The 24,439-nt window shown below is 38.0% G+C and overlaps 1 protein-coding gene across 1 annotated transcript in view; it reads left to right on the top strand.

Moving 5' to 3' along the window:
• The window catches only part of rbm33b (RNA binding motif protein 33b), a 40,081-nt gene that overhangs the window by 5,420 nt on the left and 10,222 nt on the right, over positions 1-24,439 (top strand). Inside the window, exons 6-9 of the mRNA XM_067452968.1 lie at positions 13,362-13,479; positions 14,322-14,590; positions 16,309-16,557; positions 17,161-17,760. Of these exons, the coding sequence (XP_067309069.1) occupies positions 13,362-13,479; positions 14,322-14,590; positions 16,309-16,557; positions 17,161-17,760 (1,236 nt within the window). The remainder of the gene's footprint in view (positions 1-13,361; positions 13,480-14,321; positions 14,591-16,308; positions 16,558-17,160; positions 17,761-24,439) is intronic.

Below are 24,439 nucleotides of genomic sequence, written 5' to 3'. Positions count from 1 at the left end.
ATAAGTGATTGAGTGCAATACAAAATAAGGTCAAATAAGCTGTCACTGGATAACCCAGACTGAGCAAATCAATGGTAATGCTATTGAATATGTTAATCAGATACAGGGACAGCTCTATCCAAATGTCAGCTGATTAGATGTTCATATGATTGATCAATAAAACATAAAGCTTGTGATGAAAAACTGTTACGTGTATTCAGTGTAGTTGATGTCTATACTGACCATCTGTAGGCCAACATATTGCTGCATGTTAGGATGATATTATGGTTTTATCCAGTTTACACATTAGGGGCTCAATGCTAAGGATTTTTTTCTACTGACTTGGTCAGTTCAGTGGTTTAAATTTTGAGCCATGCAACCTTAAAGAAAATATCTCTACTGTGCATTCGGAAAGTATTCACAGTGCTTCACTTTTTCCATATTTTGTTATGTTACAGCCATTTTCCAAAATTGTTTACATTTTTTATTTTCCTCAATTCTACAAAAATACCCAATAATGACAAAAAATGAAAAAAATTGTTTGAAATCTTCATCTGCAAATTTATCACAAATAAAACATAACTAATAAAACAAAATAACATGTACATAAGTATTCACAGCCATTGCGCAATACTTTGTTAAAGCACCTTCGGCACCAGTTACAGCCTCAAGTCTTTTTGAGTGTGATGCTACAAGCTTGGCACACCTATTTTGGGGCAGTTTCTCTCTTTCTTCTTTGCAGAACCTCTCAAGCTCCATCAGGTTGGATGGGGTTGCATTGGTGCACAGCCATTTTCAGATCTCTCCAGAGATGTTCAATCGGTTTCAAGTGCTCTGGCTGGGCCACTGAAGGACATTCACAGAGTTGTCCCGTAGCCACTCCTTTGTTATCTTGGCTGTGTGCTTAGGGTCATTGTCCTGTTGGAAGATAACTGTCGCCCCAGTCTGAGGTCCAGAGCACTCCGGAGCAGGTTTTCATCAAGGATGAATCTGTACATTGCTGCATTCATCTTTCCCTTGATCCTGATTAGTCTCCCAGTTCCTGCCGCTGAAAAACATCCCCACAGCATGATGCTGCCACCACCATGCTTCACTGTAGTGATGGTATTGGCAAGGTGATGAGCGTGTGCCTGGTTTCCTCCACACATGACATTTGCAATTCAGGCCAAAGAGCTCAATCTTTGTTTCATCAGACCAGATAATTTTGTTTCTCATGGTCTGAGAGTCCTTCAGGTGCCTTTTGGCAAACTCCAGGTGGTCTGTCATGTGCCTTTTACTGAGGAGTGGCTTCCGTCTGGCCACTTTTCCATACGGGCCTGATTGGTGGAAGGCTGCAGAGATGGTTGTTCTTCTGGAAGGTTCTCCTCCCTCCACAGAGAAACGCTGGAGCCCTGTCAGAGTGACCATAGAGTTATTGGTCACCTCCCTGACTAAAGCCCTTTTCCTCAGATTGCTCAGTTTGGCCTGGAGGCAGCTCTAGAAAGAGTCCTGGTGGTTCTGAACGTCTTCTATTTACAGATGATGGAGGCCACTGAGCTCAGTGGGACCTTCAATGCTGCAGAAATTTCTGTACCCTTCCCCAGATCTGTACCTCGATACAAACCTGTCTTGGAGGTTACAGACAATTCTTGGTTTGTACTCTGACATGTACTCTTAACTGTGGGACCTTATATAGACAGGCGTGTGCCTTTCCAAATCATGTCAATTAACTGAATTTACCACAGGTGGACTCCAATCAACTTGTAGAAACATCTCCAGATGATCAGTGAAATAGGATGCACCTGAACTCAATTTTGAGTGTCATGGCAAAATCTGTAAATACTTATGTATGTGATGTGTGTGTGTGTGTGTGTGTGTGTGTGTGTGTGTTTGTGTGTGTGTGTGTGTGTGTGTGTGTGTGTGTGTGTGTGTGTGTGTGTGTGTGTGTGTGTGTGTGTGTGTGTGTGTGTGTATATATATATATATATATACACACACACATACATACACATAATTATTTACAGACTTATTACATAAAAAGAATATATATACATACTTGAATATTTTCCATAATAGGTGATACACCTGATGTCCACTAAATGTTTCAAATATGAAAAGTTATGAAAAAGGGAGATATGGAAGTGAAGGGATTGTGGGCATACAAGGGATTGTGAATATGCCATGCAAATACAGGGGGGAAAAACTTTATAGTACTTTTCACAAAATAGAAGGTATTAGTTCCATTATTATTTTTTATAAATTTGCAAAAATTTAAAACCAACTTTTCATGTTTTCATTATTTTTTAATGGGTATTGTTTGTAGAATTTTGAGGAAAATAAGAAATTTATTCTATTTTGGAATAAGGCTGTAACACAAAAAAATGTGGAAAAAGTGAAGAGCTGTGAATACTTTCCGGATGCACTGTATATCACCAGATACCAGTGAAATTATTGATTCCAATACATTTCATATATTAATAAAGTCAGTAATAAAATAATAGTAAATAGTAATAAAAATCAGTAATAAAATAATAGCAATTAGCACAAATAAATACAATAAAACAAACTTACAAATTAATTTACATGGTTCTTTTCAGGTAGGTCTAACATATCCCACACCATGAACACATCAAATTGAGTTCTCTTTGGCGTCTTCTTGTACTTGAGTATTTATAATGGCAATTTACTGTGCAAATAAAAACCTTTGTGACAATGCAGCACTGGCCCTATCAGAAAAGGATCGTTCTGTCAACTCTACCGAGCATTGTTAATGCTGGCCCCAAGCCATTGGGCAGTCCTTGTTGTTGAGTTTTCAAGTTATTTTATGTCTTTGTATTTCAAAGGAGAATGTGCATTTTAAAGTATGCAGGACTACTGATGACAAAATTGATAATTTTCTGGAGAAAAAAAAATCCAAGATTTGTGGTCTGGTCATTATATGAAATTGTATTCAACAAGCATGCATTAAATGTATCAAAAGTAACAGTAAAAACTTTTACATTGTTACAAAAGATTTCTATTTCAAATAAATGCTGTTTTGAGCTAGAAAAAAAGGCATCACTGTTTGCACAAAAATATGAAGCAGCACAACCGTTTTCAACATTAAAGATAAAAAGAAAAATTTCTCGAGTGCGGAATCAGCATATTAAACAAGTGGCAAACTTCAACAATTTCACTTGAAGCCAATACAGAAGAATCTTAAAGGGGGGGTGAAACACTCAGTTTCAGTCAGTGTCATGTCAATCTTGAGTACCTATAGAGTAGCATTGCATCCTGCATATCTCCGAAAAGTCTTTATTTTTTTTATAATTATATAAGAAAGATGCGCTGTTCCGAGTCTTTCCGAAAAAAGCAGAGCGGGTGGGGGCGTATCGTGTGAGCGGAGCTAAATAATGACGTGTGCAGCAGCGCGCTGCTATTGTGTTGAGTCGAGTGCGTCATCCCTAACAGCGGGAAAAAAACTTTATTCAAAATAAAAATATGGCTTTTAATCAGATACAGCCATACATCTATGATCCGGAATCAGACCCAGAGGCTGCAGTTGAACAGGAGCAGCAGCAAAAACGACTAGAGCAGGACGTCTCTATGTGGTACAAGTTATACACTAACTATATAATATGCTTAGCGACTTGTGTTATTTACATATTTATACTTGAATTATATCGTCGTATTTTTGTCTTTGAAGGTGTACATGTGGGAAGTGCGGTTGTGCACGTGTGTGTGTGTGTTTACGCGTGGTTTGTGTAGACAGTAAGCGGACCGGTTTTGCACAGCAGGATTAGTTAGTGTTTACATTGAAAGACACGGAATAGTAGTGCATTTGAATGAAGAAGCGTGCTTATTTAGTTCAACATATTTCCCCCCTCTTTGTGTATTGTTGTTTGGAGTGCTTTTACAATACACAAACATAAAGTTACACATATAGTGGCCAGCTAAACAAATGTACACGCACTACACATCGCATGCTCCATTGATCAATTAACTATACGTGATCATGTTTGGGCTACTTGATGGGCATAGGCAAAAACACAGACATTTGAAGCAGTCTCACTCACCGCCTGCGGTACTAACGTTGGGACTGCTCCATCCTTCAGCATTAGGCGATCGGGAAAATCCTGTGTCGAGCTGGGCCTTGTTTATGAAACAGTCGGCACCGAAATGCAGCGAACAGATATAAACATTCGCGCAACTCAGTTGCTGATCCGGAAAAGCAAATTACATCCACTGTTGCCTTAACGCGGGGTTTTGGAGAATCTGTGCAGGACTGTCTTGGTCTGGCAACCAAAAACGCACTTTTTTGGTGACATTGTTATGTGCACATCACCTGTTTAGCATCCTACAAGCCAGCGCTTTGATGGGCGTAGCCTGTTGCTTTCGCTCTCTCCCTCGCTCTCTCTCACGCGCTTCCGGTAGAATTGTCCGTAAGGCCCATACAAGGAAATTCCGCCCTCGTTAACGTCAAAGGGGACGCATGATCTCAAAAAACTTGCCGAAACTTATGACTAACCGGAAGTAGTATTTTTGACAAAGAAATACTCCCATCAAACGTCCACCTTAACTTTTGAAACTTTGTCTATGTTTAGTATGGGATTCCAAGTCTTTAACAGTGTAAAAAGATCAGTATGCATGAAACAGCATTTCACCCCCCCTTTAAACTGCAATTCATCGACTGGCCGCTTTAGGGACAGTCTCCAGAAGAGAGCAAAATCTCATTGAGTCCCTTGTTAAAATACACAACTTTACAGCATGAAATAATTTTTTTTACAGCCTGGTACAAATTGTGGTCTTGGTCTATACAGCAAATTTTACCCCACATGACAACTGTGAGGGGGTGAATTTTTTTATAACTTTTTTTTTTTACATTCCTTTATAAAGGAGAGTTCCTTTATACCTGCTGCGATCATGCTTTTAAACAAATTATTATAACATTTGTATTATTGTGTGTTGTGTTTTTACCTTTTGAGGACAATAAAGTAAAGTCTTAAAGGTGCAGTCATTTCTCCACTTAATAAGGTTTAAACCTAATGAAATGAACCTACCTCATGGTGGCCGCCATATTGAGCATCACATGACAAGCCAAATTCTGCTAACTTTATCTTTGTAACCCCATATTTACTGACATTTTTATTAATGTGGGTATATTAGTTATTTCTGTTAGGATGTTGAGAACCAAAAAAGGTAATGCTTTTTTGTGCTTTTACCAGTATAAAGTCCAAGTCCAGTATTGTAACAAACAAAAAATGAATTTTCTATAATTTCCTTGTAGGATAAAGGAATTGGTATGCATCCTTTCATCTGGCAGACTAACCATTTAGTTTGCTAAATAGATGCTGATATCTTAAATCTTCGGCTAATTGGTTCCGTCTGTCACCTTTGACCTACCTTTCTATGTAATAGCGCGAGGCTGTTAGCCTAGACTGTAAACATAAACATACACCTGCAGTACAGATGGTGTCTGCTGTTAGGTTTACAGTCTCTGTGCTCAGAGTGTTAGCCTTCAATTGTGGCACTGAGCCGCATTGTTTGTGTCAGGAGTAGAGACACAAAAGGGACCGGGGGGCTTTTTTTTAAGTTAAGAAGGGGTGGCAGTCGTGGGGGCTGGGATTCCCTTCGGCACTCTGGTCACTTCACAGTTTTGATATGCAAGCTGACATAATTTCAGCTGTGGAGCCTATTCAGCAGTTTTCTTTAATGCTTGGTCATGTGCTATTCTTGCTTTATAGATGAACGTATCAAAAGGATATTGTCCTGTTGTTTTAATTATTTTGTTAAATGTTCAGCAATTAATTTGCTTTTTTTTCTGTTAGAGTGCACCAAATTTGTATGAGCATAACCTAACCTTTACAACTTTTAGGACTGTTGCAGGGAAATTAATCAGTTTTAAAACCACCATTTCAGTCACACCATTCGACTCTCGATCTAGTGCACACCATGCATTGTAAATTTCCAATAAAAACCTTAGGAGCAGCTCTAGCAAAGCTCAATTGACATTTCAGTTTCTGTTACAAATGTAATTTGCATTTTGTCAGAAGTTATGACCCTGTGCAGCACCCTATTTCCATTGAAGGGATGTGCTCCCTACCTACTGATTAGAGATGTCACCCGAAACCATTCTGTTACGCAGAGCAGTGAAATTGATTCTGACACATAGTGTGAAAGAAATAATTGCTGATTCATAGCCTGTTGAGAGGAAGACAGGTTAAAATGAAGGATTCTATATGATGTTTGATGTATAGATTTCACAACGCCATTGCTGACTGTTAGTGCGGCAATGGCTCAGGTTTTCAGCAGTTTTGTCACTGTTCCTTTTATGCCAGCGTTTAACAAAGGTGATCTGTGAGCAATCTAGATCACGTCAGGATATTTTATATAGGTTCTTCTTTGCATTTTGTGGTTGTTTGAGAATAGTGTGGAACAGAACAACTTTAAGCAGGGCTGCTTTGGTAAACGGGGATCTTCTGCTTTGCAATGAAAGACCTTGGGGTTAATAGACAGACAAGAGTATGGGGGATTGATACACACTCCATAACGTAATCAACACACCCCCAGCCCCAGCAGACCAGCACTCAGTGGGAATTTATGAATTTATTAAACACAAAATGCTTATCCCACCAACTATTTGCATGTATTAACGTTAGTACATGTAATTGTGCTTTTTCATTGGCAACAGCAATAATAAGTGTGTGTGTGTGTGTGTGTGTGTGTGTACTGATTTATAAAAGATTTTGGAGTTTTTGTCATGTGAGAATGTGAGCTTGGTGAGTTTGCTTTACGAAATTATTTCAATTATCAAGGGTTATTGCTCCTCTTACTGTTGTTGATATTTGGATTATGCTAAATAACTTGGCAGTTTTCCACTTTAAGTCAATCATGCAAAATTAGCTTTGTGTTTTGATTTGGATTAAGCATCTCTCATGTGGTAAAAGCATATTTTGCACTGGACGATTACTGTAAAGCCCTGTATAATATTTAATTAATGCGAAAGACAGTGGTTGCACATCCTGATAGCGCTGCGGTATTGTTCTAAACGTGTCCCTGTGATTGTTTAATTGATGATGAAGAGAAGCCTCTCCCTCTTCCTCTCGACTCCATGACGAATGCTGAATGAATGACGAATGCTGGTGTCGGATTGGCTAAAACCTGCTCATTTAACATGTCAGCAGCGAGTAAAGTGAGTGTAAATTATGCATAGCTCCACATTAGCATTATGTCATCTGCAAAAAGCTGACTGGAGTTGCAGATGTCTTCATTCGCTCTAACCTAAACTTCCCCGTAGTGTCTAAAAATAGCAGGTTGTCTTTTAAGATTGCCTTGTAAATATTGCTACATTAACATCAAGGATATTAAATGGACAGATTTTTATCTCTAAATTTATTTAATGTAAAATGTTGTAGAATAAAATAATCATCTCCAAATAATCATTTTTATTATTTGGCTGGTAATCCCTATATTATGGGGAAAAAATGTCCCACAAAGATGGCAATATCCAAAATCCTTGTCCTTGTGGGGACATTTTTAGGTCCCCATGAGGAAAACATCTTATAAATCACACAGAAGAAGTTTTTTGAGAAAGTAAAAATGCAGAATGTTTCCTGCGCTGGGTAGGTTTAGGGGCAGGGGCAGTGTAGGGGGATAGAAAATACGGTTTGTACAGTATAAAAACCATTACGCTTATGGAGAGTCCCCATATGTCACAAAAACAAGTGTGTGTGTGTGTGTGTGTGTGTGTGTGTGTGTGTGTGTGTGTGCTGATAACTCAAAAAATCAGCTTATTGAAATAATCAATTTGCCCCGTTTACATACAAACCAGTAAACTGACAATGCAAGTAAACCGCGTTCACATGTTACGCCAGTTGTGATTTTAAATAAAGTGTGCACCGTATCAGCAGAAGATTTATGGCTCATATTATCCCTCATGCAGTTACAGATGCAGCGTTTTGACTGAACCTCTTCTACTTCTACTGCATGAGAAGAGAAGAACACATCTTTACAATTTTCTGGGTCTTAAAAGAGTCTGCGTTTGTGATATATGTCCTTATTTCATGTAAAACCCTAGCTCACTCTGTCTGGAGGCATTTAAATCTGCTCTAAGTTTGTGTTTTTGTCACCTATCGCGTATGCGCACTTCAATAAGCCGACAGAAAGCAGGTTAATGCGTTTACATGCAGCGCAAAATCAAGGTAAGAGGCAAAAAACTACCTTTTCCGACCGGTTGATGCTTACGCCGTTTGTGACCATACTCCGATAAAAGAAAACGGGTTACCGCGTTTACATGACCATGTTCAATGTTGGTTTATTAGGCATAATCGGCCTAAGAACATGCATGTAAATGCACCCATTGTGTTTGTTTGATAAAGACACTTTATTAAAGACGAGCCCTGCGGTCGAGAGAATCATTCCAGTTGCTGCTTTCAAAACAATCCCACCCTCATGTGAACTGAACTGACAGGGGTGCTGAAGCTCATTAAATATGCAAATCTTATCCAATCCTAGCCGTGGGCGTTTACTTCCAAGTCTCCAGTGGGGCACGCCCACCAAAACCCAGCGTTCAGGAGAGAGCCTCAAAACCAGTGTAGAAAATAGCCTATTACTTATTAGTTATGATGTTTTTGAATGTAAAAACCACAGAAACGTCATTAGTTGACCTCAGACAACAGTATAAAAAAATAAAAAGCCAGTTCATGACATCTTTAAGTCACAGAAAGTTATGAAATATAAAAAATAAATAATGATAAAATAATATAAAGTGTATAGTATAAATTAATCTACATTTTCTAACCATGCTCTGTTGATTTTATTGGCTGTTGTTCTTTGAGCAGTTACCCTCTGACCCATTTGTATTTGACCGTAAGTATGTGACCGGAAATAGTTCAGTTTTAAGTGTTAATGCCCTCTCTTTGTCTTTCCCTTTCTTTACCTTTCTGTCTCTCTTTCCATGTTCCTCTCAGCCCTGTCTCTTTCTGTCCTGAAGTCACGGTAATCTGTGATCATGGCATTAATAGACACAGACAGGCGGAGGCGAGGTATCACAGCCCCTCCTTCCTCTCTCTGCAGCACGAGTGGCAGCTCTATTGTCTGCTGGCGTCGTTGGAGTAAAGTGCTGAACTGGCCGGCTTTATTCAAATGATATCACATTTGATAAAGTCATCTCTCAATGAAGAACATCATATAGCTCTGACCCTATTGTAAAAGGTATACAGTATCATTAAACACTGCTTTTAGAAGATGTGATCAAACGTGGCCTTTTTGCTCCCGTTCCCACCCCTCGGGCAAGTGTGTTCCTGCCACAGACCTCGCACCCTAGTGCTCTCTCTCTCTCTGAGCCCCCACAACACTTCGAGCCAATCTTTTCCAGGACCAGAAGAGCCCTCTTTCGGCAAGGTCAGTCTCAGGCCTGGAGCCGCTTTCTGCCTGAGGGCTTCGCAAATTTACTTTCATTTCATCAAGCTGCTGTTACTCTGAATGAGCTGATAAATATTGCTGTGGGTTTAGATTTTTGGTTTGCCATTTCATTTCAACTAAATTAGAGGTATTAATAATAATAATAATAATAATAATAATAATGATAATAATGCAGTTTAATAAATTAATTGTGTATTATAAATAAAATAATGTGTAATAAAATAATGTTTTATGATTTAAAAAAATAAAAATAAAATAATAATTCTATTTTCAATAGTTTAACATGCTTTATGTTGTTATGGTTTATCAGCAATAATAATATTTCAGAATACATTATACTTTAATAATAGTAATAATAATTTATTATTGTTGTTGTTGTTGTTATTATTTTGTTAAAAAGAAAACAATTTTCCGAACATTCATTATAATAATAATATAAAATTTTTAATATTGTCAATATTAATGCAACTCCAGATTAAATGTAAATAATGTTTATAATGATAATATATTTAAAAATAATAATAATAGATTTTATTTATAACAAACTTTTCATTCCGAAAAATCTCAATGCATGGAAAAGGGAAAAATATCAAAAATGAATAAAAAGTAAAAATATAGTACTGTACTGCTCTCAGCTCACTGGGAAGGTGGTGTAAATATTCTAGTCATTACAGTAAATAACTGATCATTAAACCACAAAGTTCTTTATTCATTGGAATGTACTTTAATAGCTTAGGAATAATCAATTTTCTTGTCTTTAATGGAAGTTAAGGGGTCTGAACCGAAGTAAGTGTCAAATAGGCGTTATCCTTCTCTATTGCAGTGCCCTTGATGTCTATACAAAGCCTGGCCTGGCCTGCTGTGGTTCCCTTGAGCATCCAAGGGAGTAGCAGCTGCTCGCTCAGTGTGTGTGTGTGTGTGCAGACGGTGCTGTGTGTATATGTTTTCTACCGCTATTAATCATGAGTGCCCTAGCTAAACACTGTTTGAGTTGAATCTGTAAACATTGATAGGCGTCCTTGTGCAACTGGAAAGGTTTGATATGGGCTTTAGGCACATGTTTATTTCATTTCTAGCGAGGAGGGGGACTTAATGCTCAATAGGATGTGAGGTCACGGACTAAGTACATATGCCCCAGCATCAACATTTCTATTCAGTCGAAGTCTTATTCATTATATATGTCAAAATATCATACCTAAATATCTTTTTCTTATATTAGTTCTGCTCTACATATTAGATGTCAAGAAATGAGTTTGTCAGTTAACCTGAAGCTGAAGTCCAATCTTGGAATTTCTTGTATTCAATCAGCTTGCTACATTCCAAAATCATTGGTCGTAACCTCCTTTAAAATGGCTTCACAAATCTGTATGTGCACATTTGACACGATTACACGGGCTGATTTTTTTTGGGTGAAAATTATCATCCGTTTCTAGCTGCAAGGTCTGGGTATTTGACCAAGCACACGTCTGTTCTTCACAAATTGTTTTCCAAGCCGGTTATGTTCATGTGCCCGGGATGATGTGTATTTTTCCACTCTCAAATGGGAATCTCAATCGAGTGCTGCACTTCAGAGAGCATCTCTGCCTAAACCAATCAGCAGTGTCGCCGGGCCAAGGCTTGGTTTGATGCCGTTTAGAATGCAGGTGACAAAATGCCCCCCGGAAACTTCCATTTGCCAGTGGGCATCTGATTAATCACGATTATCATACCATTATCATACAATCACACCCTAATCGTACATGCAGGGTCCCATCTGTGGTGTGTGTGTGTGTGTGTGTGTGTGTGTGTGTGTGTGTGTGTGTGTGTGTGTGTGTGTGTGTGTGTGTGTGTGTGTGTGTGTGTGTCTGTGTGCGGACAGAATATTTTCTATGAAGAAAGGTGCTTAAATATTAATCCTGTCTATCATTTTAAACTTCATTTTACAACTGCATTGAGTATTCCATTGAATTGAAATGGATGAATTGCCTCCAGTGAAAGATCTCATTAATTCCATTAATTGCAGCAGAGAATGGGTTGGCTGCTGTTTGTTTGCACTGGCTGAATGACAGCTCTGATAGTGAGTGAGGCAGATAAAGGCTCTTTGCTATGGATCAGTGGATTGCCCTCAAGTTTTTAATTCAGTGATGTCAGAAGTCACTTAAATAGCTGTTTGTGAAAAGGAAAATATCAGACCGCAGTCTTGTTAAAATGCATCACAAATAACCCAGGTCATTTGACTGTCTATTCAGCTCCGTTTTGATTTTGGCTGCAGATATGTCTTTTTTTTCCTTTTTTTGTTTTGTTTGCATAATATAATATTTAGATAATTAAAAAGTTACCTATCCTGTAATAATATATGTAGAAAACTCCAAAATTAATTTAAAGTGAATAATTTTGCCCTCATTTGACCTTCTTCGGTGGTAGCCCTACAGCAGTTTTCAATTTAGCGTGCACTGAATATAAACATCCCTCTTATGACTCTGATTCCTCAACAGCATCTCTCCTTCAGGAAAGAGGCCCAGCGGCATGACCGTCTTCCCTCTATCGGTGCAGTTTCAATGGCAATTCTAATACTGAGAGGGGAAGACAACAGGAAGAGCATGATTCTAATGAAACATCCTCCCATTGTCCTCTAAATCATCTCCGTTATTGAATGCAGTGCAATCCACACCTGGCTCCAGCCCTGGAGAGATTCGGCTACCTCTATCTCTCCCTCTCTCTCTACAGCTCCGTTGCTCTCTCTTCCTCTCTCTCTCTCTCTTTCTCTCTCTCTCTCTCTCTCTCTCTCTCTCTGTAAATGCAGGATTAGCCATTGAAAGAGCATGCTTGGTTATCAAATTCATACAAATGGCTTTTGCTTTTGTGTAGTGCTTTTAATTAAATCCTACTGGGGGGCTGGAACTGACCTTTTGAGTGGAGAACTGATTAAGTGCACAATGGCCAGTTATTTCTGAACCACAGTCTGTTGCATAGAGCTACTGATTAACTTTCTGTTTAGGATGACTTGGCTTGAATCTCATTCACACACAGGCCAAGGAGAGGAGAAAAAAAGGGAGTAATCAATTCTGGTTTAGAATGTAGATTAGGAACGATAGCATCAGGTAATTAACAGGGGTAAGGGTGGCAATTTTCTATGTGAAGTACAGTGAAAAAGGTCTTATTTGAGAACCGAGATGGATATTTAAGAGGATAAAGGTGAAATCAGGACGGTTAGCTTTTCTTTGAAAGGATTAGTGGATTGTTATCATATGCCCCCAAAAAGCTCAGTGCAATTATGTCAGATGTGCGTGATCATAATGGCGAGAGTGCCAGCAAAGTTTCCTCTAAAATTTGAAATCTCTCCATAAATGTGAGCATACTAAAGACAATCATTGTAAATGCTATTTTACCCAAAAAGAAAGAAAGAAAAATTATTAATAAAAAAATATATAAAAGGAATATTACCGTTATTTCAGTCTTCGGTTACATGAACTTTCAGAAATCAGTCTAACATGCTGATTTATTTCTAAAGAAACATTTCTTAACATTATGTTGAAAACCGTTGTGCTGCTTAGTATTTTTGAGGGAAAAACTTTTCTTTTTAAATTCTTCGATTAATAGACTGTTCAAAAGGACAGCATTTATTTGAAATAAATATTTTGAAACATTGTTACATCTTCACTGTCACTTTTCAACAATCTAATGCATCTTTTTTGAATAAAATAATTTATTTTAAAAAAATCATACTGATCAGAAAATGGCATATTTGATTTAAAATAATGTTTATTAAAGACATATACATTTATATACTTTCTTATTTATTTATAATATTTGAAAATAACTATTATTCTAAATATAAATAATACAGTTTCCTCCATCGTTTGCTTCAGAGGTGATAAAATGATTAAAAAAAATGTCTTCATTGTGTTAAAGTAAATGCCAGAGATTTATAGAAGATGATGTATTGCTATGTTATTTATTTTTGCATAAACTGCAGCCTATGTATTTTTGGGTGCTTATTTGTTGGTGTTTGTCTGTATTAGGATGGATCTGAGTTGCGAGAGGGTCTCTCTCCTCAACCCTCTAGGCGTCATCTCCTACGCTCCTGCAAGGGACAGCCTGCCCCAGAGAAAACCCTCACCAGACCTTGCCGCAGTCCTGGTGAGACACACATCCTTACTGCATACAGTGCTCCAGACGGTAAAGCAAACAAGACTGCAAACACATCCGGTCTCGGAAGGTGTATGTTTAGATGCGCACACACTTCTTTTTTTTCTCTAACCGAACCATCTGTTACCGAGCTGCTCTTACAGTTAGGAAACTTTAAAACTGTGTATCCTAAATATATATACTAATGTTTAAAAGTTTAGATCAGTAAGATTATTTTAAGTTAATAATTTTATTTAGCAAGGACATTTATTATTTATAGACAGACGTTTATTTTAAATGCATGTTTTCCTTTAAACGTATCATTCATCAAATAATCTTAAAAAACTAAAATGTATCATAGTTTCCACAAATATACTAAGCAGTTGTGTTTAAATTTGATAATGATAAAAAATGTTCCTTGAGCACCGAGTCAGCTGAATTTCTGAAGGATCATGTGACTAAAATAATAGCTGCTGAAAATGTAGCTTTGCCATCACATAAATATATTACATTTTAAAATATGTTAAAATAGAAAAGTTATTTTAAATTAATAAAGTGATATTTCACAATGTTACTATCTTTTTGATCATGAGGGACTCAGTCCAATAATAGTAGTGCATACACTCACTGAATGTGAATTAGATGCATGAATGTACAATGTTTTGAATTACACAGAAATGCCCATTTGCCTCTTTGACCTTTGCTCCTTCCTCAGCACCTGCTGTATGCAGTCAGACACCCAAGGTGGAAACAGAAGTAGAGATGTCACATTAGATCAGCGGAAATATGGCAATATGGCACCCGCATGTTCACTTCCCCTCTTTTTTTGTCTTTGTTTCACCCCTCCTTCAAAGAGCCAGTGTTCCCAGGACAGCATATGTTTGATCAACAACACTCTGCTTCAGTCTTGGACACTAATCCGCTCCTCGCTGGACCTGCTCCCATGGGCTCTATTCATCCTCCAGGATATGAGAGTGACCCCTGGAGGCCCAGTCCAGCTTTGCAGGGGCCCACGGATGTGTCAAAGCTTGGGACTCCCTGCCGTGGGCACTGCTCTCTTCAGAAAAATCCATCGGCTCAGTCTGGCTGTCCCTTTACTGCTCCCTCTGGACCACAGGCACAGGTAATATTAAAGGACGTAGCATAATGACCACTCCAATCTATGAGGTGGCTCTGACAATTGTGATTTGATAGATTAATGCCCACCTTTAGAGGCTATTAACCTCTTCTGATGCTAAAGGTATTTTACCCCATAAATACTCTTCAGATCCTTTACTTTATCTATAGGTGTAGTGTACTTCCTATAATTAAATACCAAGTGCATTTTGCCCAGTATACTTTTGTTGGAGCTGTAGTGTAGTGGTTAGTTCACATTACTTTAATTTATTAAGCTATGGTGATTATTCAGACACCATGAGTTTGAATTTGGTTTGTCAAAAATGGTAAAACATATTTTTTTACTTTTTATATCATGTAAATACATTTAATGTCTACTCTAAATAAATGAATGCTCTTCAAAGTATACATTTGGATAAATAATGGTAAGCTTGTTTGGTCTCGTGGACAGATGGAGCCATAGGCTACGCTGCCCTCTAGTGTTTATAGGCAGTTTTGGGCAGTTACCCTTGATTCCAGTTTGGATAATTTCTATATCAAGGTCTTTACATTTTGCTTTCTGTTGGTCTTTTTCTTAAACATAACTATACACGTATTTATAGGAGGACCTCAGTATTATTTATCATCCTTGAATATTTACTTATTTGTACACAATTGAGTACATCCATGTTTATGTTATTTCTCACAGCTAATATTTCCATTTTTCCGTGTCCGTTATTCCTACCACATATTGCTTAATTGTAATTTGCGATCAGTTTGTTTTTTAAATGTTTTTATCCACGAAATTTCTTTGTTAAAGTATGCTGTAATTCAATTGAAATGTCATCAAACAACAGAGTCAGCTCTTAGATTGGAAGCACTATGCCTTTTGACTTAAACTCCACCTCTGCCTGTCAATCAAAGAAAAAACATCCCCAGTGCGGCCAATCACAAAGCAAATCACACCATTAATCTGCCTTCATCATGAGTGCCAGGGAATTTCATTGCTTAAAGCTGCAACTCGGTTTAGATTTTAGTTAGATGTATAAAGCATTAAAGGGATAGTTCACCCAAAAATGAAAATTCATCATTTACTCACCCTCAAGTTGTTCCAAACCTGTACACATTTCTTTCTTCTGCTGAACACAAAAGATGATATTTTGAAGAATGTTTGTAAGAAAGCAGATAGAGCAACCATTGACTGCCAGAGTTATTATTTCCTACTGCTGAAATCTGCTTGGTTACAAACATTCTTCAAAATATCATCTTTTGTGTTCAGCAGAAGAAAGAAACTCACACAGGTTTGGAACAATTTTAGGGTGATGAAATGATGACAGAATTTACAAATGTTTTGGGTGAACTATTTGAGATTTTAAATGCAGCACTGTGGAAACCGTGATACATTTTTTTCACGATTCTTTTGAATTATAGAACATTCAAATGAGCAACATTTATTTGGGATGGAAATCTTTTCTCACATTACAAATGTCTTTAATGATGACACTTTTGATCAATTTAATACATTCTGATCCTAACCTTTTGAACTGACGTGTACTACTTCTAAGATGTACACACTTTTGCGTAAAAAGCCCTCTTCCCATTTCTTCACTCATTGCTTCACTACATGTAAAATTTTGATATAACTTTACTAATCCAGCAAGCCTCAGTGGCCTTTTAGAGTGGCTGATCTCTTCTTACTGACTGCAGCACATATCCATCTCTAATAACAGCCTCCATCCCACTCAGAAACCTGCTGTGCTGGTAAGAGCTGTTGCCAGGATGGTGCAGAGTGCCAAGCCAATGGCTGTTGCCAGGGGGATGCCCATTGCCGCAAGGCCGCCAGCAAGTGCCAAGTCTAAGATATCTGCCAAAACTCCACCAGCACCAGGGATGGTGGGAAGAAATGTGGGTCAGAAGGTCAAGGTGAAGCCCCAAACTCCTCCAGCTACTCAAAAACTTCCCGCAAGGCTGCTAAACATGACAGACGACAAAGAGGTCAGTGTGATGTCTGTGACAGTCACAACTTTATTAAATGAAAACCTTACTGAATAAGCGATATTAGCAGTGCTGTACTGTTTTGGCACCATTTCAGTTTTTGAATCAATGTGCTGAAGGCTTTGGAGTGTCTCTCTCTCGGTTTCTCTGGACTTTGAAATAAAAAATGTGTGGTAATAGAGCCTTTCACCCCCATGCTCAAGGTCAGACGGTCTGTGTGAAAGCTGTTCATTAGACCAATTATTACCTCTAACAATGCAGTCAGGAGGAAATCAATAGGCACTGTCAGGGCTGTTTCAAAGCCTTGCTCTGAAAATCAATCAGTCCGGCTTCTATCTGCATTCTCCTCCTTCAGTCATGTTCAGACAGCAGACGTTTGCCAATATCAGCAAGGATTTTTGTTTGAAAAAATGCTTTAATTATATTTAGCAGAATGTCTGTGCCTAAAGCAATAACAGAACACCAGAGCAGATGCACCTTATAATGATTTTTCTTTTTAATGAAGTGTTCATTATAAAAAAAGTACTAATAAATGTCCAACCTTGCTGTGATTATAGCATTGAATTGTTTATTAGCATAACCGTTCTGTTTTGTTATCCTCAGCGTGATAAGGAGGCGTTCTACAGGCAGAAGCTGCAGGAGCAGATGCGACTGAGGGAGCAGGTTATCAAACATAAGGAACGGATGCGAACTATGCGGGCCATAAACAAGAAGCATCTGCGTCTGGAGCGCTTCCAAACTGACAGTTCCACTGGACACTGGAACATAAACCAAAATCAACAGAAACAGCCGTGCGTCCTGAATCCTTGCCCTTTGCACCAGCAGCCCTTCAATAATCCCCCTCGCTGTTCCGTTCTGGAGCACCATCCACATTTCCAGCCCCTGCCTCCACAGCAGCACCAGTACCAGATTTTAGTACCCGCACATCAGCCGCCATGGCAACGAGCTCCACCGGCTCGAGGGAATCCAGGCCGTGCAGCAGAGATGCAGCATAATCAGCCTCATCAGTGGGGCTCAGAAAGGGTGGTGTTACAGGGGATGGAGCAAATCCCAAATCAGATGAACCGACAGTACAGTAATGACGAGGCCCATCCAGCAGATCCACAGGTAGTTCGGCGAGGAGCCAAGAGGATATTAGAGCAGAGAACTTCTGAGGGGTCTGTTCCCACCAAACTTACAGTGGTCAAACACTTCAGCCCAGGTGTAAGTAATGTACTTCCCCATTAATACCACCTATAACTGCCACTTGGGACTTAATTTGTCAAAATCTCAAATAACGCACAGGTGCCGTGACATGATTCATTTACAGATACTGGTTTATTTAAGTGTCTGATTACTTACAGTACCAATTTTTAAATATTGTTTTATTTCTGCACCAGTGACACTATAATAGCTAAATAAGCATTATACTACAAAAACATACATATGCATTATGAATGTTTTAATGATGGTTATGATATATTATTATTGTTAACCACAACAATAATTTATAATGCATATGGACATATTTTAATGTGATTTAGCATTATAATTATTATTTTTTATTATTATTGATGCTATTATTACTATAATTATAATTATTATTAGAAAATATTTTCATAAGGTGTATGTTTTTATTGCTGTAGTTTAATCATTATTATTTGTCTTATAATGCTGTACTGTCAAGCATTTCTGTTACAAAAGCATTAATGGCTGTGAAGGAAAATTAATTATTTTTAAAGTTAATTTTATCAAACAACACATTAAAATGTTAAAGAAAAGTTTACATGTTCACAGAATTCAGTAAAATATTTAATTTCCAAACTTAATTAAGAAATAAAATAATTTAAATATAGATAATATTAAATGAAGTATTGAAATAATCTCTTCTTCCACTGGTCGAGCAAACATTAGTTGACTATTTTTTGATAACTTTTAGCATGTTTATAAATGTGGTGTCATTTCCACAGTATGAATTGTATGTCCATATGTGACCCTGGACAACAAAACCAGTCATACCGGTAAAAAAAATGTTATAGTCTGAACACTCCATTGATGTATGGTTTGTTAGGATAAGACAATATTTTGGCCAAGATACAACTATTTGAAAATCTGGACTCTAACAGTGCAAAAACATCTAAATATTGAAAAAAATCGCCTTTAAAGTTGGCCAAATTAAGTCCTTAGCACTGCATACTACTACTACTAGTAATATGTTATATTTATGGTAGGAAATTTACAAAATATCTTCATGAAATACAATGTTTCCTTAATATCCAAATGATTTTTGGCATAACAGAAGAAATTATAACTTTGACCCTTACAATGTATTGTTGGCTATTGCCACAAATATACCCATGCAACTTATAACTGGTTTTGTGGTCCATGGTCACATATATTATTGTGTTCCATGTATTATTGTGTGTATAAGTGAGAGCAGTATACCATTAATACAACCCCCGTATATGAATTCCATCTTCCTCATACAACATCACATCTCTGTCCTCTCATCTCTGTCTTTACTGTTTAGCTACTCTTTCTCTCCCCTCTCTTCTTTCCCTAACCCGTCCGGAGACGAGAGGTACGCGAGCGATGAAGATAACAGGGTGTCAGTCTTAATAGAGGTTGTGGGGTGGGGGCTCTTTGCGGAGAAATGTCTCCGGACAGCCGAATCGATGAGGTTGCATTTGACAGAGTGGTGCGGGCCTGCTGAAAGACAGATCAGCAAGATGCTACCCAGGGACATTGTTCCGCTGTCAGTCTCATCCATGCTGACAATGTTATCTCTCTCCCTCTCTCCAGTATCAAGTATCTTTCAGGTGTTCAGAATTGGATGTCACCCCCTGAAGACGTTCAATTAATCTTTGGTGTGTGTTTGCAGGCAAAAATCGTGTGTGTGTGTGGGCACGTTCTCTTAATACCTGTAAATAGAGAGTTGCTAGTATGGCGGATTTGGATTGAAGAGCTTAGCCACAGATAAGGGAAATTAATTTTTCATCAGGAATAATAGCAGGCGTGCCAACAGGGAACACAATGCAGGAGTGAAGGCAAGCGGGGAATTTGTCAAGTGTTGTCACCCCAGGATAATACTGCTTAGTCTGTGATTGGTGTAATGGAGGGCTGTGATTTCTATGGAGGGGGATTAATCACTTTACACTGTGCTGAGAGCAGCGGAATACAGATAGCGCTATTTCACTGCGTCAGGTTGTGCTGCTTTAATTCAGGATGTCCTTGGGACATGTTTATAGCATAATATGGTCTAAAGTCTTGTTCAGAGAAGTATTCAGAGCAGTAAACCCCTTTATGGAAGTATGGAAGTACGACTGTACAGCCAAATCTAATTTTGTCGCAATATTATCCTGTTTGACACTGTGAAGCTGCTTTGACACAATCGTGATTGTAAAAGCGCTATATAAATAAAGTTGATTGATTGATTGATTGATTGAAGTATCAGCGAGTTTACTGGCCGTTGAAGCCTAATTTAACTGGTCCTTATACATGCAGAATTATACCTATTTTGGATGAAAACCTCCATACAATGGAAATAATTATTTGCGTTTCTCACCAATGTGCCACTGTCCTCTCCTCTATTGGTCATTCAACTCAAACTGGGCCCTTAAACTTCAGTTTTAAACTTAAACTTCCAACTTGGAAAACTGTTGAACTCTGGCTCAAACGTGGTTTCATTGCTTAATTTATCCCTACCAAATCAGCTAAATGAATATAAAGCAAAGAAAGAAAGAAGCTGTGTGTTTGTATGGATTTACATAAAAATGTATATCGCAACAGGTTTTTACCTTTGGTTCACATGCAGCTGTTGCACTTACACACCATTTGGTGGCGCTAACATAATAAAACTGTTTCCAATGCATAAATAACTCTAAATGGTCAAACACATACACTACCTTTCAGGAGTTTGGGATCTGTACATTTTTATTTTGAGAAATTATTGCTTTTCTTCTTCAAATATGCATTAAATTAATCAAAAGTGACAAAAAATACATTTTATAATGTTACAAAATACATAAATTGAAAATAGTTATAGTAAGAAATGTTTCTTGATCAGCATGTTAGAATAATTTATGAAGGATTATGTGAATAAAGACTGGAGTAATGATGCTGAAAAACTTTAAATGGATTAAAATTTTACAATATTATTATTTTACTGCATTTATTTTTTATTAAATAAATCCAGCATCGGTGGACATAACAGACTTCTTTCAAAAACTCTAAAACATTTTAACAACCCCAAACTTTTGAACTGTATTCCATTTATTTTTGTAATACTTTTATTTTTATTTTTATGATATCATAACAATCATTTGTTGTATATATATAACAAATCGCATACATCAGTATTTTTTAAGGATATATAAAGATTTGCCCTTAAATGAAACTAATTTAGACATTACATTATAGTGGCAGTAAAGTTAACCATTCATAGTTAATTACGAGAACCTTGCATTTTGTTCCATTGTGTTGTGCTTCATAGTTTTTAAATGTGTCTTGTGTAGGCGGCTGTTTACACTTTCTGTATTGGCTGCTCTCAGTAGGTGTTGTTTGGCAGTAGCAGTAGCTGAAGAAGAAATTGAAGGTGGCTAACCTGAATTGCTCAAATTATTATTATTATAATTAGGGGCCAAGCACCGAAGGTGCGGAGGCACCTATTGAAATCGTTAGTGTTCCTATTATTATTAGGGGCCAAGCACCGAAGGTGCGGAGGCACCTATTGAAATCGTTAGTGTTCCTATTATTATTCTGCTTCTTCTTCTTCTTCCGCCATAGGAGTCTCTGGCAGCCCATAGAACCGTATGGTAAAAAGTTGTGAAATTTGGCACACTCATAGAGGCCAGTCTGAGCTGTCACTATAGCAAATTTGGTGCCTCTAACTCAATCCCTCTAGCGCCACCACCTGTCCAAAGTTTCACTCATATTTATGCTTATAACTTTTGACCCCTAAGGGCTAGAAACAAAATTCTTTTTTCATCGGATTCCTTGGCTCAAGCCGATTCGATTTCACCCTATGATGTCATTTTCCGGTATGCAAATTTTCCCGCCATTTTGAATTTTCTGAAAAACCTACTTTTTCGAACTCCTCCTAGGCCGTTGCTCCGATTTTCACGAAAATTGAAACAGATCATCTTCAGAGCATGTTGACAAAAAGTTATGGAATTCAAGTTGATTCGTCCAATCGTTTTCAATAAACGCACAAACAAATTTTACGTGGAGGTTGCAAAAACACACTAAAGGCTATATCTCCGCAACGCTTTATCGTATTCAAACCAACCTTGGTACATGTCATCACAAGCATGACTTGAAGCAACATGCAGCGTTTCGGCGCAGCGCCACCTACCTGTCCGGAGATACGAAAAATGCCTATTTTGGCTTATAACTTCTGAACCGTTTATCCAAAAATCATTAAATTGGTCTCATTAGATTCAGGGCGTCATGCCGAGTCGACTGATATCCAATTTTACCATGTCGGCCATTTTGGATGTCGGCCATTTTGAATTATGTGCAAAAATGCTGTATTTTATGAACGCATGAACAGATTGTTATGAAACTTGGTATGGGTCATCACCACGATGCCCTGAAGTAGCCTGAGAAGTTTCGAAACAGCGCCACCTAGTGGAGAATTTTTTTTTTCAAACGCTTATAACTTTGGGTGTGGTTGACATATTTTGATGGGAGTGTGTTTTTTGGTCTCCTGAATCCTTGCCGACTCCAACGATACCAGACTTGCCAGGTTTCGGCATATGGTTTGCGCAGAGTTGTAATTTAGTGCTTAAAAAACATTTGCTGATATCTTCGAAACCGCTAGTCCGATCGAGACGAAACCAGCCTCAGAAGTTCGGAAACATAGGTCGATAGCTATACGCTAATGCCCAAATCTCAAAATATTGATAGTAAGGGGTAGTAAAATCCAATCAAAGTCAGGTGTCAGTCATTTTTTACGTGTTTTTTCATATAAATGTCTATAACTCCAAAACAAAATGAAATATTTTCACCAAACTTGACACACATATGTATGGGCTCACTACGAGGACACATAAAAAAATTGGTGGGATTGTGCCTCTTGGTGGCGCTATAATAAAACAAAACATGAAATTCCCATTGACTTCAATGCAGTATTACGGTTTAAAATGCTAATGCTATAATTTAAGAATGCACTAGTGTATCATTACAAAACTCGGTATGTGTCTTCCGCTCTATGTCCCGAAGATATTCAAAAAGTTTCGGGGCAGCGCCACCTTGTGGTCAAAAGTTGTAATAAAATGTACAAAAATGCTAATAACTTTTGATTAAATTAGCCTATTGTAATGAGACTGGTCATAATACATTCATTGGCTCATGCCGAGAAGATAGATACCAATTTTGCCATATTTTGCAAACATATCTGTGCTCCATCTTGTTATTTGTTAAAAATCTACTTTTTCAAACTCATCCTAGACCGTTTGTCCGATTTTCACCAAAATTGATCCGTATCGTCTTCAGACCATGCTGACAAATAGTTATGGATTTCGGATTGATAGACAAAACAGTTTTCATATACCACTGCAACAGAGTTGAGCCATGATGCAAAAATTACTCTTGAGGCTGTATCTCTGCAATGCTTTGACATATTGACACCAAACTTTGCATGTGTCATTGTCATCTCAATCTGACTAAACCACATCAGTTTCGTAACAGTGACACCTATTGGTCGAAAGTGATAAACCATTAAACCATTATTATTGACTGTATTTAAAATTTGACTGCTATTTTGCCTAAAATCAACTTAATAGGTCCTTAATGGCTCATTGTTGCAGTTGGCTTGAGACTTCCAGCCATGCTGGCATGTCTTGTCTTCTTCTTTGCGCTTGGCCCCGATAATGGCTGCTTGCAGCTATATTTATTCTTCTTCTTTTTCCGCCATAGGAGTCTCTGGCAGCCCATAGAACCGTATGGTAAAAAGTTGTGAAATTTGGCACACTCATAGAGGCCAGTCTGAGCTGTCACTATAGCAAATTTGGTGCCTCTAACTCAATCCCTCTAGCGCCACCACCTGTCCAAAGTTTCACTCATATTTATGCTTATAACTTTTGACCCCTAAGGGCTAGAAACAAAATTCTTTTTTCATCGGATTCCTTGGCTCAAGCCGATTCGATTTCACCCTATGATGTCATTTTCCGGTATGCAAATTTTCCCGCCATTTTGAATTTTCTGAAAAACCTACTTTTTCGAACTCCTCCTAGGCCGTTGCTCCGATTTTCACGAAAATTGAAACAGATCATCTTCAGAGCATGTTGACAAAAAGTTATGGAATTCAAGTTGATTCGTCCAATCGTTTTCAATAAACGCACAAACAAATTTTACGTGGAGGTTGCAAAAACACACTAAAGGCTATATCTCCGCAACGCTTTATCGTATTCAAACCAACCTTGGTACATGTCATCACAAGCATGACTTGAAGCAACATGCAGCGTTTCGGCGCAGCGCCACCTACCTGTCCGGAGATACGAAAAATGCCTATTTTGGCTTATAACTTCTGAACCGTTTATCCAAAAATCATAAAATTGGTCTCATTAGATTCAGGGCGTCATGCCGAGTCGACTGATATCCAATTTTACCATGTCGGCCATTTTGGATGTCGGCCATTTTGAATTATGTGCAAAAATGCTGTATTTTATGAACGCATGAACAGATTGTTATGAAACTTGGTATGGGTCATCACCACGATGCCCTGAAGTAGCCTGAGAAGTTTCGAAACAGCGCCACCTAGTGGAGAATTTTTTTTTTCAAACGCTTATAACTTTGGGTGTGGTTGACATATTTTGATGGGAGTGTGTTTTTTGGTCTCCTGAATCCTTGCCGACTCCAACGATACCAGACTTGCCAGGTTTCGGCATATGGTTTGCGCAGA

The sequence above is a fragment of the Pseudorasbora parva genome, chromosome 9 (genome assembly GCF_024679245.1).
Source record: "Pseudorasbora parva isolate DD20220531a chromosome 9, ASM2467924v1, whole genome shotgun sequence".
NCBI classification, from domain to species: domain Eukaryota; kingdom Metazoa; phylum Chordata; class Actinopteri; order Cypriniformes; family Gobionidae; genus Pseudorasbora; species Pseudorasbora parva.
This window is presented reverse-complemented; position numbering and strand designations above follow the sequence as displayed.